General features: G+C 44.8%; 1 protein-coding gene across 1 annotated transcript in view; it reads right to left on the bottom strand.

Annotated features, from left to right (window-relative positions):
• LOC126155288 (protein takeout-like) overlaps window positions 1-17606 on the bottom strand; it is a 96406-nt gene that overhangs the window by 42281 nt on the left and 36519 nt on the right. Inside the window, exon 3 of the mRNA XM_049916218.1 lies at window positions 10751-10889. Within this exon, the coding sequence (XP_049772175.1) occupies window positions 10751-10889 (139 nt within the window). The remainder of the gene's footprint in view (window positions 1-10750; window positions 10890-17606) is intronic.

Here is a 17606-nt window from a genome sequence, read left to right as displayed (position 1 = left end):
GGTTTTGGCCGTCGAATGGCGCTAGCTGCGCAGCATTTGTGCACCGCCGCCGTCAGTGTCAGCCAGTAGGCCGTGGCATACGGAGCTCCATCGCAGTCTTTAACACTGGTAGCATGCCGCGACAGCGTGGACGTGAACCGTATGTGCAGTTGACGGACTTTGAGCGAGGGCGTATAGTGGGCATGCGGGAGGCCGGGTGGACGTACCGCCGAATTGCTCAACACATGGGGCGTGAGGTCTCCACAGTACATCGATGTTGTCGCCAGTGGTTGGTGGAAGGTGCACGTGCCCGTCGACCTGGGACCGGACCGCAGCGATGCACGGATGCACGCCAAGACCGTAGGATCCTACGCAGTGCCGTAGGGGACCGCACCGCCACTTCCCAGCAAATTAGGGACACTGTTGCTCCTGGGGTATCGGCGAGGACCATTCGCAACCGTCTCCATGAAGCTGGGCTACGGTCCCGCACACCGTTAAGCCGTCTTCCACTCACGCCCCAACATCGTGCAGCCCGCCTCCAGTGGTGTCGCGACAGGCGTGAATGGAGGGACGAATGGAGACGTGTCGTCTTCAGCGATGAGAGTCGCTTCTGCCTTGGTGCCAATGATGGTCGTATGCGTGTTTGGCGCCGTGCAGGTGAGTGTGGAATGATCATATAAAATTAATTGTTGGTAGGGTGGGTGACAGGTTGAGATTCGTTGGGAGAGTCCTTGTAGTCCACCAACAAAGGAGGTGGCTTACAAAACACTCGTTCGACCTATACTTGAGTATTGCTCATCAGTGTGGGATCCGTACCAGGTCGGGTTGACAGAAGAGATAGAGAAGATACAAAGAAGAGCGGCGCGTTTCGTCACAGGGTTACTTGGTAAGCGTGATAGCGTTACGGAGATGTTTAGCAAACTCAAGTGGCAGACTCTGCAAGAGAGGCGCTGTGCATGGTGTAGCTTGCTCGTCAGGTTTCGAGAGGGTGAGTTTCTGGATGAGGTATCGAATATATTGTTTCCCCATACTTACACCTCCAGAGGAGATAACGAATGTAAAATTGGAGAGATTCGAGCGCTCACGGAGGCTTTCCGGCAGTCGTTCTTCCCGCGAACCATACGCGACTGGAACAGGAAAGGGAGGTAATGACAGTGGCACGTAAAGTGCCCTCCGCCACACACCGTTGGGTGGCTTGCGGAGTATAAATGTAGATGTAGATGTACATCTTCAGTTATTTGCTCGATGTACCCTAATCTCTATTTCCCTCTACAGCTCCCTCTAATACCTGGAAGCCATTCCGTGATGTCTAAACAGATATCCTACCGTCCTGGTCCCTCTTCTTGTCAGTGTTTCCCATGTATTTCTTTCCTCGCCAGTTCTCTGGAGGGCTTCCTCATTCTTTACCTAATCCATCCACCTGATTTTCAACATTCTTCTGTAGCATCACATCTTAAATGCTTCGATTCTGTTCTGTTCCTGTTTTCCCATAGTCCATGTTTCACTACCATATAATGTTATGCTCCAAACGTACATTCTCAGAAATTTATTCCTCAGTTTAAGGCCTACGTTTGATACTAGTGGACTTCTCTCGGCCAGGGATGTCCTTTGTAGACTACGAGCTGCGGACAGATGGGGGAATAGTCCAGAATCTTTTGCTCATGGAGAGATCTTCATAACAGTTTTTCAGTAACAGGCCACATGTCCTGTGGATACGTATTATGTGTCTTTCAAGCAGTGAATTCCATTGCCCTCTGCGTCCTCAGCCGTTGATTATTGCTGATTCTTCCGCCTTTATGTGTAGTTCCCAGGGGCAAGAGAGTGCCCTGAACCTCTGTCTGCCCCTGCTCCCTCTTTGACGAGGGAGGGTGACTTCTAAAGTCATTTCCTATGATTTTTAATTATATATTTAAGCGATGGCGGGGTTCGAACCCAGGACCGAGGATCTTTTGATAACTAATCAAAGACGGTAGCCCTGGACCCTAGAGGCCGCTGACAGCGGCGCGCTTCGAAGCAGAAATGGTTACTGACTAAACAGTTCATTGTTTTTCTTTCATTAACTTAATATAGACTTAAAAATCCCACAGTGCCAAATATGTTTTTGCTAAGACCAGTCATTTGTCTCCAATGGGTCGAATTACGCTGAAGTTCTATGCGTTACGTCACGACATGACATTACTTGCAACAGACACTACAGTTGCAAGAGCTGCGCTCAATAGTTGTACTTTTATGCATGACACACAACTGATGCCCAGTTCTGGAAAAGTTACGTGTGTTTACTACAACACAAGAGAGAAAGTGCCGCAGCACCCACACCAAAAAGAAGTTAACCTGTCAGTTGTGGACCTATACTTTATCTGCACCATGCTGCAATTTCGTAAATATATTTTAGTTATAAAATTAAATTATGAGATTTCCATGAAATTAAATCATGGCAATAAGTGACGAACACTAATGTGAACAATGGCATTGCATCTCCATGGACAGTTGGGTAAGTCGAGTTTCTGTGTCATTGTTTTTAATCTTAGGCGTAATTCCAACTTCTAGTCAATAAGACTTCTTCTCAGTTTATTCTTGATAAGGCTCATGCTTGAAAATGGTTGTTTGCATGAATATGTGGGAACATCGAGAGCTGTAAAAGGTGAAAACCTCTCTGACGCACCAGGGAGAAGATCGTTGGGGTAGAAAAAGCAGAGACAACAAGTGCGTTTTCGACGTTGTAACGGTGTGGAAGCTCTGTAAAGTCGTTCTATGCAGTAAAACCATTCATGCCGTGTCGTATATAATTCAGTGATGGTTCTAGTATACCTTAGTACCCCACTTTCACAATGGTGACCCAGACATGATATGGACATGCAACCTCCCGCTCCGTAGCACCCAAGTTGTCAGAATGCCGTCGGACGGAATCATACTGTCGCACGATAACGCCTTCCTCCACAGTGCCAACAGGACGAAGGCTATGCTTCGGTGATTTGGTTGTGAAGCACTGCACCGTCTTCCGTACAGCCTCGATCATTCACAGTGTGATTTTCACATCTTTTGTGACCTGAAGAAAGACATGTGTGGTCGCCAGTTCCTGTCAGATGAGGAATCGCAACTCTGGTTGCGGTTGTGGATATCGTCTCCCAGTGAGATAAATGTATTGACACGTGTGGTGATTACTTTTGAATGGAACCATTCCATGGTCCCTTTGTGGTGGGTGTTCGGTTTTCATTTGACTGCCGCTCATATACATTTAAACTTATTAACAAATATCTAAATGAAAACTGAACTTCTTTCCTTTTCCAACATCGTTGAGGATACGTATCGGATCTGTGGAAAGAACCGTACCATATAGTCCTTTTTCAAATGGCTAATTTGTATATATAGGTTTAGTGCGGAAGGAAACGAGCCGGAGACGGTAAAATGAAAACCGCTGAAGGGATTGTAATGCCATCGCCTATCGAAGAAAGTGTAGTCTCTGTAAGAGTGCTGTGAACCATACTCGTCGCTAGAGGGACACGAGCACGTACACGCTTCGATTGTTCACTGGATTCAGTAATGCTGAAAACAGAGAAATGGAGGGTTCAAAAGGAAAGTGAAGGGGTGTAGTGCGTCCCCTGAGAGCGGAAGGAGGACAGCGAATGGAAACACATTAAACAATGGTAGAAGTGTTCGAAGAGCGCTGCGTGTCCGTTGCTAGGGTCAGAGCGTTGCGCAAGTGCTCCAAAAGACGATGGATGCCGTTGGTCGATGACGCACGGCCTGGAACGCCACACCGCGTGACCGATGCTACGGTTCAGCAGTTGGACGCCCTTATTAGTGAAGGCCGGCGAGTTACGTTGACAGCCATTCCCACAGAGGTCAAACTGAGCGTGAGAACTGCAACGGACATGCAATGTTCTCCGTACACTTGTGACATTCTTCGATGAATTTCCATTCGCCACACTCCTTCCACTGTGAGGAAACGCACCACATCTCTTTGCTCTTAATTTACAGCCTCCATTTCTCTGTTTTCAGCACTACAGAGTGCTATGGACGTCGACGTGTGCACGTTTTCACCCTGTCGTCACGTAAGTGTGATCCCACGTCTCTCTAGCAGCGCGTTAGTGTCGTCAGCGCTCTAATAGGGACCGGATCACTCCTTCTTCCGTAGACATCGGCGTATTAATACCTTCGGCGGTTTTCATTTTACAGCACTCGACTCGTTCCTTTTTGAAAGCACCTTATTTTTTGTAAAATATCAAATGACAAACGCCTTCAGTCGTCTATATTTCCAATATTTGTTTACTTTTGCTAAGTGTTTCGGCGCTACACTACGCCATCTTCAGGTCCCCGAATAAAGACGACAATAATAGCAGTGTAAACTACCCAATGAAAGGGACAGTGTCAAATTTAAGAAATCAAATTGTATACAGTCGTAATACGTAGTAAACACGTGACAAAAACCAAACTGTGCAGCGAGTGGCATCAAAGTTAAAGATAAATTAAAGGTTAAAATGAGAGAACAGTTACACACTGTATGAATATAAATTAGGGAATAAAATATGCTGACTGAACATTAATAAAACCGACAAACTGCAGGAATCATTCCCGACTGGAAATGGAGGGAAAAAAGGTCCTATGAACATATATCCAGAAATAGACGGTGAGCGTACAACGACAACAAATCGTCCCGGAATACAGCATAGAGATGTATCGCATTCACGTCACAACGTACACATAATCGTACTTTGGCTTACGCCATGTTGGCAGGCCACTTGCCTGGACATAGTGCTAGGGCTCGTCTCAAAATCCTGTACAACTTGGTCATCCAAATCTGCTGTACGCACAGTCCGCCGCCTCCCTGCATGAGCATCTGTCTGAAAGGGCCCATTACCTCAAAAACGCCCAAAAAGGTCCTGAAATGTTGTGTGATGTGTTCGGTGTCTGTGAGAGTACTTGTTTTTTGTATAGCCGTGCCGCCTCTTGACCGTTTACATCTGCTTGGCCGTATAACAATACCATCTCGGCTTGTTCCCGACAGGAATACCGGACTATTCTGCTGCTTGCAGAGCCAATAACACATGACGAGCACACAGCACGTGGTCAAAGGAACTTCCATTCGTCAGCGCCAACTATCGTGGCAAAGGTGCTTTTCTGGACACATGTTCATAGGACCTTTCTTTCTCCGTTTCCAGTCAGGAATCCGCCCTGCAGTTAGTGTTATTAATGTTCACCATGTATATACAAGGTGTACAATTTAGCTTCCGCCGTTTGCCGATAGGTGGCGACAACGGTAAGTAGCGGTCGAAAGAAACAGATCGCAGACGTCAGGCAGTTAGCTTGGACCTCGGTCAACATATCCTCATTCAAACATTAGTCGATTTGTATCTGCATCATAAAGTTGTTCTTGATTGAAAATGTCAGTTTACGAGCCTAATTCTCGTCATTTGCGGGAGGTGTTACTGTTTTGTTTCAACATGAAGAAAACAGCGGCTGAGTCTCATCGAATGCTCTCAAGTAAGTATTGCAAGGACGCTATTAGTGAAAGAACGTGTCGTTAGTGGTTTCAACGCTTCAAGAACGGTGATTTTAACGTCAGTGGTGGAAGAGAGAATGTTTTCGAAGATGCAGAATTGGAGACATTGCGGAGTGAAGACTCGCGTCAAACTCAAGAAGAATTGGCACGATTAGTGGGAGTGACACAGCAAGCCATTTCAAAACGCCTCAAGGCTGTGGGCATGATTCAGAAAGAAGTAACTTGGGTTTCTTGTGAGCTGAAACCAAGGGCCATTGAACGACGTTTGTGTGTTTGTGAACAGTTGCTTCGGAGGCAAAACCGGAAGGGATTTATGCATCGCATTGTGGCCGGGGACGATAAACGGACGGCCAAACCGAATATTCACAGCTCCGAGATCATGCTCTGCATTTGGCGGGACCAGCTCGGCGTCGTGTACTATGAGGTGTTCAAACCAAGTGAAACAATCACAGGTGCTCGTTATCGAACGCAATTAATGCGTCTGAAAAGAGCATTACAAGACAAACGACCGCAGTACAGCGAGAGGCACGATAAAGTGATTTTGCAGCACGACAACGCTGGATCTCACGTTGGAGAAGAGGTCAAAACTTATTTGGAAACGTTAAAATGGGAAGTCCTACCCCACCCGCCGTATTCTCCAGACATTGCTCCCCCTGACTATCACCTGTTTAGATCAATGGCGCATGGCCTGACTGACCAACACTTCCGATCTCATGAAGAAGTTACAAATTGGATCGATTCGTGGATCACTTCAAAAGATGAACATTTTTTTTCGACGCAGGATTCGTACACTGCCAGAAAGAGGGGAGAAAATAGTGGTCAGCGATGGAAAATACTTTGAATGATACATGTGTAATCATTTCGTTTCATTAAAGCCTCTGATGGTGGGGAAAAAACGGCGGAAGCAAAGTTGTACACCTTGTAGTAGTAAAGAGAACCTACTAATCGGAGGTGAAAATTACATACTATACATAGATAACCACGGAGTCACATATTGACAAATAACCAATACGTAATGCTAAAGTCACTGCCCGTGGATCAACTGAACCAAAACCATCACAGACATATGCTGACGAGTACAGTGTGAAGGTAAAATATTTATCTCGATCATACTCATCAGCTATGACTGTGATTGTTTTGCTTCAGTTGTTTCACTGGCAATGACATACATACTGGTTGTTTGTCAACACGTGATACCGTTGTCTATGCATAACATGTGACTTTGACCCCCAATTAGTATGTCCTCCTTACTGTTATATAGCATACATATTTTGTTCCCTAGTTCATACTCATACAGTGTGCAACTGTTCATTCATTTTATCCCTTCTCTTCAATTTTAATGTCACTCCCTGAACAGTCTAGTTTTTGTTATATGTTAACAACAAATTACCACTGTATATAGTTTGATTTCTTAAATTTTACATCATTCGTTTTGCTATGTGGTTTACGGTGTCATTATTGTTGTCTTTCCACAGGGCCTAAGTACGGCATAGTGTAATGCCAAAACTGGTAACAAAAACAGAATAAAATTGGAAATATAGATGGCTGAAGGTGTTTTTGATTCGACATTTTATACTGAACAGCTGAGGTCCAGCACCCATCCTGTATAAAGACGGACTTACAGTCACCTTATATTTTGTTGTCTTGTCATGTTCAACATCATCAAAAATCTCCTAATTACGAGCCTACGGAATGTACAGTGAGTTATATCAGTTATATCCAGTCAACTAAGTCTTTCTTCCTCAAATTTCCGTTAAGTCACATGCAAGTCTGTTGCACATTCATATAGACTACACAGATTTATTACGTCTCTCTGAATTCTTTCGAAGTGTGCTGTCATGTCCACTTGATAAAGACTCCAAAGGCCGGAGTAGTACTATAGAACTAGTACGTTGTGCATTTTCCTGTACATAGATGATGATAAAAGTGAGACATATACGTAACAAATGCTAAGTGTCTCAAGAAAATGCCTTCTCCAAGTTGTAGTCAGTACCTGTAGTACTCTTGAAATTGCTTCAATATTCGCTTCGAAACAGATAAATGAATTAACTGATAGCACGACACAGCAGTAACTACATGAGGGCTACTATAGTGCTGTACACAATATTAATGTTATTATTACTATTATTACTATTACTACTAGTGGCTATGGTCAGACACAAAGCACTAACAGTCTGAGGTCTTCCAATTTCTGCCATTTCAGAGGTAAGGAATGCAGCAGGAACAGTAAGCATACTGCACACATTTTAGTTTGGTTGATTTTAAATAGCTGGCTTTCTGCTTTTCTGAGGAGGAGACGTGGGTAGCATTTGCGATGCACCATGAATTCTTTCGTCACTCAGACTAACACACACACACACACACACACACACACACACACACACACACACACACGCACGTAAGCTAAATATCATCCATCTTTCCTCATGTTCAAAGTTGGAGTGTTCCAAGAAAAGTATTTCATCCTACAGTTTAGTTGGTTGCTCAAGTTGGTGATAACGTGGGGGAGAGGGGACAACAGACAGCAGGGGGCGGGGGGGAGGGGTAGGGCGGTGGTACTAGCTAATATCTAATTGTACTTACGGGTAATGGTCTAAGAAAGGTTGTGAAGCACTGATTTAGAGGGATGTCTGATAACAGTAGTAATATATGAAATACATCATATATAACAAATATTAAAAGAAAAAATTATACTCATGATGGAAGTTGGTGGGGGTGAATGGAGCCGGTGTTGTAACTCCACGAGCGTCAACTGATAAGGAGAGCAACGCAGTTGTAGTTTACAAACGCGATGCTCTGCGTCAGCGACAGCGATTCAGGCATACAGGACGTAAAACTGTTGTTAAGATAAGGCATATACAGAACAGATACACGAACGGTAATAGCAAATGAACAAATAAGTACATTACGCTACATAAAGAAACTGCTATAAACAGCATTGCGTCCATATATGATAAGAATATATGTAAAAGAGATAACCAATCACAATCTGCTGAGAACACCGGTAGCCATCTGTGGGGATTTATCATAAACTCCTAGATTTATACCAGCAAAGACAGTAGTGGTTAAGTGATGTCAAAGGTTCCCACGCAGATGGCGTCGTCGTATCGATATATACTATCCAGCAGAAGGCGATTTCAGAGCTGCGACAGCGATTGGATATTGCAATACAGGTCGACATATATAAACGCATTCCAGGAACTGGAGATTGCTTCTAGATCGTAGAGCCAGTGGAAATACTGGTTGAGTGACGCCTTTATTTACCATGGAAGCGGCGTCGAGGTGTCGACATGCAAGTTTCAACAAAACAGCTTGTCGCTGTCGCAACTTTGGTGGTTGTGGTAAGGTCCTATGGGACCAAACTGCTGAGGTCATCGGTCCCTAGTCTTACACACTACTTAATCTAACTTAAACACACACACACACATGCTTGAGGGAGGACTCGAACCTCCGGTGGGGGGAGCCGCGCGAACTGTGACAAGGCGTCTCAGACCACGCGGCTAGCGACTTTGAATTCGTCTTGTTTTAATATTTGTTATAAATGGTGTATTTTATATATTACTACTATTGCAAAACATCGCTTTAAATCCATTGTATGTTCATATTTCTGTATGAGAGGTTCAGGACACTTACTGTCGAAAGGATATATACACTCCTGGAAATGGAAAAAAGAACACATTGACACCGGTGTGTCAGACCCACCATACTTGCTCCGGACACTGCGAGAGGGCTGTACAAGCAATGATCACACGCACGGCACAGCGGACACACCAGGAACCGCGGTGTTGGCCGTCGAATGGCGCTAGCTGCGCAGCATTTGTGCACCGCCGCCGTCAGTGTCAGCCAGTTTGCCGTGGCATACGGAGCTCCATCGCAGTCTTTAACACTGGTAGCATGCCGCGACAGCGTGGACGTGAACCGTATGTGCAGTTGACGGACTTTGAGCGAGGGCGTATAGTGGGCATGCGGGAGGCCGGGTGGACGTACCGCCGAATTGCTCAACACGTGGGGCGTGAGGTCTCCACAGTACATCGATGTTGTCGCCAGTGGTCGGCGGAAGGTGCACGTGCCCGTCGACCTGGGACCGGACCGCAGCGACGCACGGATGCACGCCAAGACCGTAGGATCCTACGCAGTGCCGTAGGGGACCGCACCGCCACTTCCCAGCAAATTAGGGACACTGTTGCTCCTGGGGTATCGGCGAGGACCATTCGCAACCGTCTCCATGAAGCTGGGCTACGGTCCCGCACACCGTTAGGCCGTCTTCCGCTCACGCCCCAACATCGTGCAGCCCGCCTCCAGTGGTGTCGCGACAGGCGTGAATGGAGAGACGAATGGAGACGTGTCGTCTTCAGCGATGAGAGTCGCTTCTGCCTTGGTGCCAATGATGGTCGTATGCGTGTTTGGCGCCGTGCAGGTGAGCGCCACAATCAGGACTGCATACGACCGAGGCACACAGGGCCAACACCCGGCATCATGGTGTGGGGAGCGATCTCCTACACTGGCCGTACACCACTGGTGATCGTCGAGGGGACACTGAATAGTGCACGGTACATCCAAACCGTCATCGAACCCATCGTTCTACCATTCCTAGACCGGCAAGGGAACTTGCTGTTCCAACAGGACAATGCACGTCCGCATGTATCCCGTGCCACCCAACGTGCTCTAGAAGGTGTAAGTCAACTACCCTGGGCAGCAAGATCTCTGGATCTGTCCCCCATTGAGCATGTTTGGGACTGGATGAAGCGTCGTCTCACGCGGTCTGCACGTCCAGCACGAACGCTGGTCCAACTGAGGCGCCAGGTGGAAATGGCATGGCAAGCCGTTCCACAGGACTACATCCAGCATCTCTACGATCGTCTCCATGGGAGAATAGCAGCCTGCATTGCTGCGAAAGGTGGATATACACTGTACTAGTGCCGACATTGTGCATGCTCTGTTGCCTGTGTCTATGTGCCTGTGGTTCTGTCAGTGTGATCATGTGATGTATCTCACCCCAGGAATGCGTCAATAAAGTTTCCCCTTCCTGGGACAATGAATTCACGGTGTTCTTATTTCAATTTCCAGGAGTGTATATATATTTTTTTGCAAACTGAAGTTTTTGCAAACTGAAGTGACATATCCAACAAGTGGGGATATCGCATAGTGATTGATGCGTAGATATCGTTGATCGCACTGATCACATAGAGTACTTACAGCAGATAAAGAAAAGGTGTAAAACATATTTATGCCCCGAGAGTGACTGGGAAAGAGACGTGCGCGGGTACTGACCGTACGCTGCTGATGTCGGTGGCGTGCAGGCCGATGACGTCGACGTCTCGGAGAGCGAGGGTGAGCCCGCGGCCCTGCTCCAGCAGCACCTCCGTCAGCCGCAGCGGGTCCAGCGGCTGCAGCCCGTACCTGCGGTCACCTACCAACAACCGGCGCGTCGCTCACGTGGCAGCCCCAGTAGCACACGAAGGTGATCAACACTTGTTATAAGTGTGGCAAATACTACGTGAGCCTGTGTAGCCGAGGTTGCAAATGTGCGCATGCTCGGTGAAGCTCAGCTCCCAGGTAGCCAGTTCGAATCTTGGATGTGGAAATTTTTTTTCACTTCAAGCATTTGGGCTGTAAGGAGCAGTGGTGGTGGAGTTTAAGTCCCTGATATCCAGCCTTTGCAACAATGTCCATATTAAATTCCAGACCTCTCCACAGTGTCACATGGGAGGACACAAACACGACCACAGAGTCCGAAACCGAGGTGAAACATCCCCTTAGAAAAATTTATAAATGACAGTGCTGGAAAACCTCTACGTTATTTGATTTTCAAACAGTTGAGCATAACTGAACGTACTGAGACATTTCTCTCTTTACTTATTCTGATCAATACTAAACTGACACACAATATATTTAGCGCAACGCAATCTGACTTTCAATAATCCCTACAAAAGAATGGCCCTGACTAACAGTAACCTGTACCTTTCATGAATCGCTTACCTCACAAAAATCTTTATTACTCGAACTACTGCAATACAGAGAACGCCAATACTGCCAGCTAAATAAAAGATTCTAACTACTGAAGGCACTAACTACCGATAGGCATAGTTAGCAAATGAAAGATTTTCATAGAGAACAAACAATGTATTTACCTTAATGATATTCAAAAGTCATCATATATATATATATATATATATATATATATATATATATATATCAGTTCATGATATACAGTATTACAAATTTACTCTTCCTGATGGACACACGTGCAAATCGTTTGCTCTCAAAATTCTGCCATCTCTCTCCCCACATCCACCACTGCTGGCGGCTCACCTCCAACTGCGCAACGCTACGCGCTGTTCACATCCAACCGCCCAACACTACAATAGAGAATGTTTCAACAATGCCAACCAGCCACAGACTGCACACAGCACAGTCAGTGATTTTCATACGTAGCGCTACGTGGCGTTACCAACATAAAAACCTAAACAGCCTACTTACAGAGGAAGGAACACTAAGTGAACATGACTCAGAAGGGATCAACATGTATGGGACCAAAACCAACAATGTATGACACTGCATGCCACAACACAGTCACAAACAACACAACAATCATAAAACAAATAAACACTGGCACCACATACTAAGACTGTAGTAATAAGGTAATGTCGCTTGGGAGGAGAAGGCTCGAAGAACTTTTATTCCGAAGCTCCTCCTCCCCAATGGCATCCTGTATAGTGTTTAAAGAATACTTCTCACAAGCAATCATGTATTGCTCGTCTTATTGTACGAAGACAAAAGTATATTCTCTTCTCTATTCAAAGCTATAATCAATTAATTTCATATATCAGAAATGTATTAAGTTATTTAAGGAATAATGTATTCAATTAGCAATGAACTATATTCTATTTCAACTAACAAGTGACAAACATAAGTGTATTTCTCATGTGAAGCTAAAATTCATGTATTCCATGTATGAAGTGCTCAATGAGCATTTAATCTATATAATATGTGTAAAAATACATTAGCGCAAACCATTTCAGATGAGAATAGCTTGAGCTTGTACCGAGACCTTCTCATCTGAAATGGATAGAAATAGGCCATTACTAACCAACATGCTACTTAGACTGTATTACTCATCCAAATACAGCATATCACTTCCCTCTATATATTAAAAATTATTCTTAACCACGCTCATTGTGTTACATTTTCTTTTTTTATTTTTCTTTGACATTTGCATTGTATAAATTAAATTATATTCTCATCAACTAGGTAGTAACATCCGACCCACCTTACGTTTCAAGGCGGTGGGTTACCCTGTACTGTTAATGAAATAAATAAATAAATAAATAAATAAATAAAAGTGTCTCATGAAGTGAGAGTATGTGATACAGTTGATGGTGAATAATCCATCGTATTGGGACATTAAGCCTGGCGACCCCTTTGGTGATATTCAAGGGAATAGGCTAATTTCCGCACTGAGTTTAACCACTCCCGTCTCTCATCATCACACAAACATGACGCTACTCTACACACACATCCAGTACCATCACCTGCAGTCAACACAAATAAAGGGGCTGGACAAAAATATGGAAACACAAGGAGAAGTACATGCTTGAACATAAATGCAGGTGCTAACCGAGCGTGCAGGTTCCGTGCTGTATTTGACCACGAATGGAGACTGCAGTTACCAGCTGCGGTCAGAACAGGGTTCTCCGTAGTTGTGAGTGCATTATGTCCTAGTTAAGTGAATTCGAACGTTGGCGAATTGTTGGTGCTCGTATGGTGGGGACTTTCGTAGCAAAGGTAGCCGAAGTGTTCGGTATTTCAAGAGGCACTGAATCGAAGATTTATACCGCTATACAGGGAAAGGGTAAAAACGTTATGCATTAAGCCGTAATGCGGACGAAAGTCTGTATTCAGTGATCGTAACAGACGGTCATTGAATCGGATTGTGACGAAAAAACGGATGAAGATAGCTGCAAAAGTCACTGCAGAACTGAATCTCGCACTTGCAAAGCCTGACAGCACCAAAATAACACGAAGGGAGCCCCTCAAGCAGCGAACTGTAGGGTGAGCAGTAATTCCAAAGCCTCATCAGTGATGCAAATGCCCATAATAGGAAACAGGTGCCGAACCTATAAAACCAGGGCTCTGGTGCAATAGAAGAAGGTCGTTTCATCGGATGAGTCTTGGTTAACACTTTTTCAACTTCTGGTTGAGTAGAAGTCCCAAGAGTGAAACATATCGGAAGTTCGGCGATGAAGCCGTGTCATGGTATTTCATGGGCACCATGGTTAACTTGCAAGGTTGCATTACTGCTAAGGATTATGCAACCATTTTGGCTGTTCAGATCCACCCCAATGGTGATACCGAGTTCCAAGAGGCTCTGCTGACACAACTCGCATCATCCAGCACTGGTTTTGTATGGACGGGGATAAACTGTCGCATTTTCCCTAGCCACAACAGCCACTAGAACTCAATATCATTGAGCCTTCTGCGGTTTACTTTGGAGAGAAGAGTTCAAAAAATGGTTCAAATGGTTCTGAGCACTATGGGACTTAACATCTGTGGTCATCAGTCCCCTAGAACTTAGAACTACTTAAACCTAACTAACCTAAGGACATCACACACATCCATGCCCGAGGCAGAATTCGAACCTGCGACCGTAGCAGTCGTGCGGTTCGGGACTGAGCGCCTGAACCGCTAGACCACCGCGGCCGGCGGAGAGAAGAGTACGTGATTGATTTCAACTTCCACCGTCAATACCTCAACGTGCCATTATTCTGCAGGAAGAGTGGTATAAGATTCCCTTGAAAACCACATACGACCTGTATTTAACCATTCCGTGACGACTGGAAGCTGGTTTGAAAGCCAAAGGCTTTCCTTCATCGTATTAGGCTTCGCAATGTGTTGTTTTTTTGGTGTTTCCATATTTTTGTTGACTTAAGACACAAATCTCACATACCGCATGGAAAGGGTCCATTGTGTGTGGAAGTAGAAAAGCCCTTTCCGATTACGCGGCTAAATAAACCCTCAGGGCCATCATCTCTTCCCTTCTTTCTTTATGATGTGAGCTGTGTGTCCTTCGCAGGGAAAAAGTTTGAATGCTATTTAACAAGTGATCGGTTGACATAGGGCGCAGAAGACTGTTAGACTTCACGGCTGCGTCCAGCCAGTGGCGAAAAGAGGCTGGGGAACCATTGAGATGAACATCGAGGAGCTGCAGGGAGTGAGGCAGGTCGGATGAGACATAAGTCGAGACGCAGATCGGGCAAGCAGTTTCGAGAACATTCACCGGATGATATTACGTTACATTTTACAAAATCATCACCGCCATAGCACTGTATGGTGGAAGAGTAGCAACTTTGGGACTGTTTCCAGCAGTAAATACAACTATTCCACTAGTGCTAAGGAACAGACTAATACATTAATTTCTCAATTTAAGAAGGTGCTTTTGTACCGTATCTGTATATTCAGTGAATGAAAAGCCGTTCCAGTTGATGACACGTATAAGGGTGATAAAAAAGTTCCTATCTGAGAGCTTTGCTGCAGCGTATATGAAACGTAGCGCGACTCCGATGCATGTATATAACCACTGACATGTAGGAAAGGAATTAATATGGGTTTAGTGTTTTCCAACGTGCGTGCGGTAAATCCTGAAAAGTGAACTATCAAATAAAACTATATGGTTCCAGAGATCTTTTCAGTCTCAAACATCCATCATCTATCTATACAGACTGAAACGACGAGTGAAAAATTTGCTCCAAGGTCGGGATTCGAAACCAGGTCTCCAGCTCACTAGGCAGACGCACAAACCGCTACGCCATCCTGGCACAGTTGCGTTGCATAACTTCTCCCTCCTCAGTCCAAATTCCCATTCACATTTCAGCCCACTAGGTATTCCTCCTAAACTCAAACAGCGTTGCAGAGGCTCTCCAACTGTATAGAAATAGCACCTCAGCATCGAAGAAATGGAGGATCATGCGTGCAGTGGAGATACTCTGCAACGCCGTTCGAGTTGCTTGGGTAGTCTGTTGCAGTTATGGAAAACTACTGTGTCACGGTGACATAGTGGTTACCGCATTTGCTCGCTGAGCACGAGACCCAGGTTCTAATCCTGCCCTTGGTACAAATTTTCATTTGTTGTTTCAGTCTGCATCCATACATCAAAGCTCTACATCTACATCTACATACATACTCCGCAATCCAACATACAGTGCGTGGCAGAGGGTATCTCGTACCACAACTAGCATCTTCTCTCCCTGTTCCACTCCCAAACAGAACGAGGGAAAAATGACTGCCTATATGCCTCTGTACGAGCCCTAATCTCTCTTATCTTATCTTTGTCGTCTTTCCGCGAAATATAAGTTGGCGGCAGTAAAATTGTGCTGCAGCCAGCCTCAAATGCTGGTTCTCTAAATTTCCTCAGTAGCGATTCACGAAAAGAACGCCTCCTTTCCTCCAAGGACTCCCACCCGAGTTCCTGAAGCATTTCCGTAACACTTGCGTGATGATCAAACCTTGTTGTTGTGGTCTTCAGTCCTGAGACTGGTTTGATGCAGCTCTCCATGCGAATCTATCCTGTGCAAGCTCCTTCATCTCCCAGTACCTACTACAACCTACATACTTCTGAATCTGCTTAGTGTATTCATCTCTTGGCCTCCCTCTACGATTTTTACCCTCCACTCTGCCCTCCAATACTAAATTGGTGATCCCTTGATGCCTCAGAACATGTCCTACCAACCGATCCCTTCTTCTAGTCAAGTTGTGCCACAAACTTCTCTTCTCCCCAATTCTTCTCAGTACCACGTCATTAGTTATGTGATCTATCCATATAATCTTCAGCATTCTTCTGTAGCACCACATTTCGAAAGCTTCTATTCTATTCTTGTCCAAACTATTTATCGTCCATGTTTCACTTCCGTACACGGCTACACTCCATACAAATACTTTCAGAAACAACTTGCTGACACTTAAATCTATACTTGATGTTAATACATTTCTCTTCTTCAGAAACGCTTTCCTTGTCATTGCCAGTATACATTTTATATCCTCTCTACTTCGACCATCATCAGTTATTTTGCTCCCCAAATAGCAAAACTCCTTTACTACTTTAAGTGTCTCATTTCCTAATCTAATTCCCTCAGCATCACCCGACTTAATTCGACTACATTCCATTATCCTCGTTTTGCTTTTGTTAGTGTTCATCTTATATCCTCCTTTCAAGACACTATCCATTCCGTTCAACTGCTCTTCCAAGTCCTTTTCTGTCTCTGACAGAATTACGATGTCATCGGCAAACCTCAAAGTTTTTATTTCTTTTCCATGGATGTTAATACCTACTCCGAATATTTCTTTTCTTTGCTTCACTGCTTGCTCAATATACAGATTGAATAACATCGGGGAGAGGCTACAACCCTGTCTCACTCCCTTCCCAACCACTGCTTCCCTTTCATGTCCCTCGACTGTTATAACTGCCATCTGGTTTCTGTACGAATTGTAAATAGCCTTTCGCTCCCTGTATTTTACACCTGCCACCTTCAGAATTTGAAAGAGAGTATTATTCCAGTCATCATTGTCAAAAACTTTCTCTAAGTCTACAAATGCTAGAAACGTAGGTTTGCCTTAACTTAATCTAGCTTCTAAAATAAGTCGTAGGGTCAATATTGCCTCATGTGTTCCCATATTTCTACGGAATCCAAACTGATCTTCCCCGAGGTCGGCTTCTACCAGTTTTTCCATTCGTCTGTACAGAATTCGCGTTAGTATTTTGCAGCCGTGACTTATTAAATTGATAGTTCGGTAATTTTCACATCTGTCAACGCCTGCTTTCTTTGGTATTGGAATTATCATATTCTTCTTGAAGTCTGAGGGTATTTCGCCTGTCTCATACATTTTGCTCACCAGATGGTCAAGTTTTATCAGGACTGGCTCTCCTAAGGCTGTCAGTAGTTCTAATGGAATGTTATCTACTCCCGGGGCCTTGTTTCGACTTAGGTCTTTCAGTGCTCTATCAAACTCTTCATGCAGTATGATATCTCCCATTTCATCTTCATCTACATCGTCTTCCATTTCTATAACATTGCCCTCAAGTACATCGCCCTTGTATAGACCCTCTATATACTCCTTCCACCTTTCTGCTTTC

The sequence above is a fragment of the Schistocerca cancellata genome, chromosome 2 (assembly GCF_023864275.1).
Source record: "Schistocerca cancellata isolate TAMUIC-IGC-003103 chromosome 2, iqSchCanc2.1, whole genome shotgun sequence".
NCBI lineage: Eukaryota > Metazoa > Arthropoda > Insecta > Orthoptera > Acrididae > Schistocerca > Schistocerca cancellata.
This window is presented reverse-complemented; position numbering and strand designations above follow the sequence as displayed.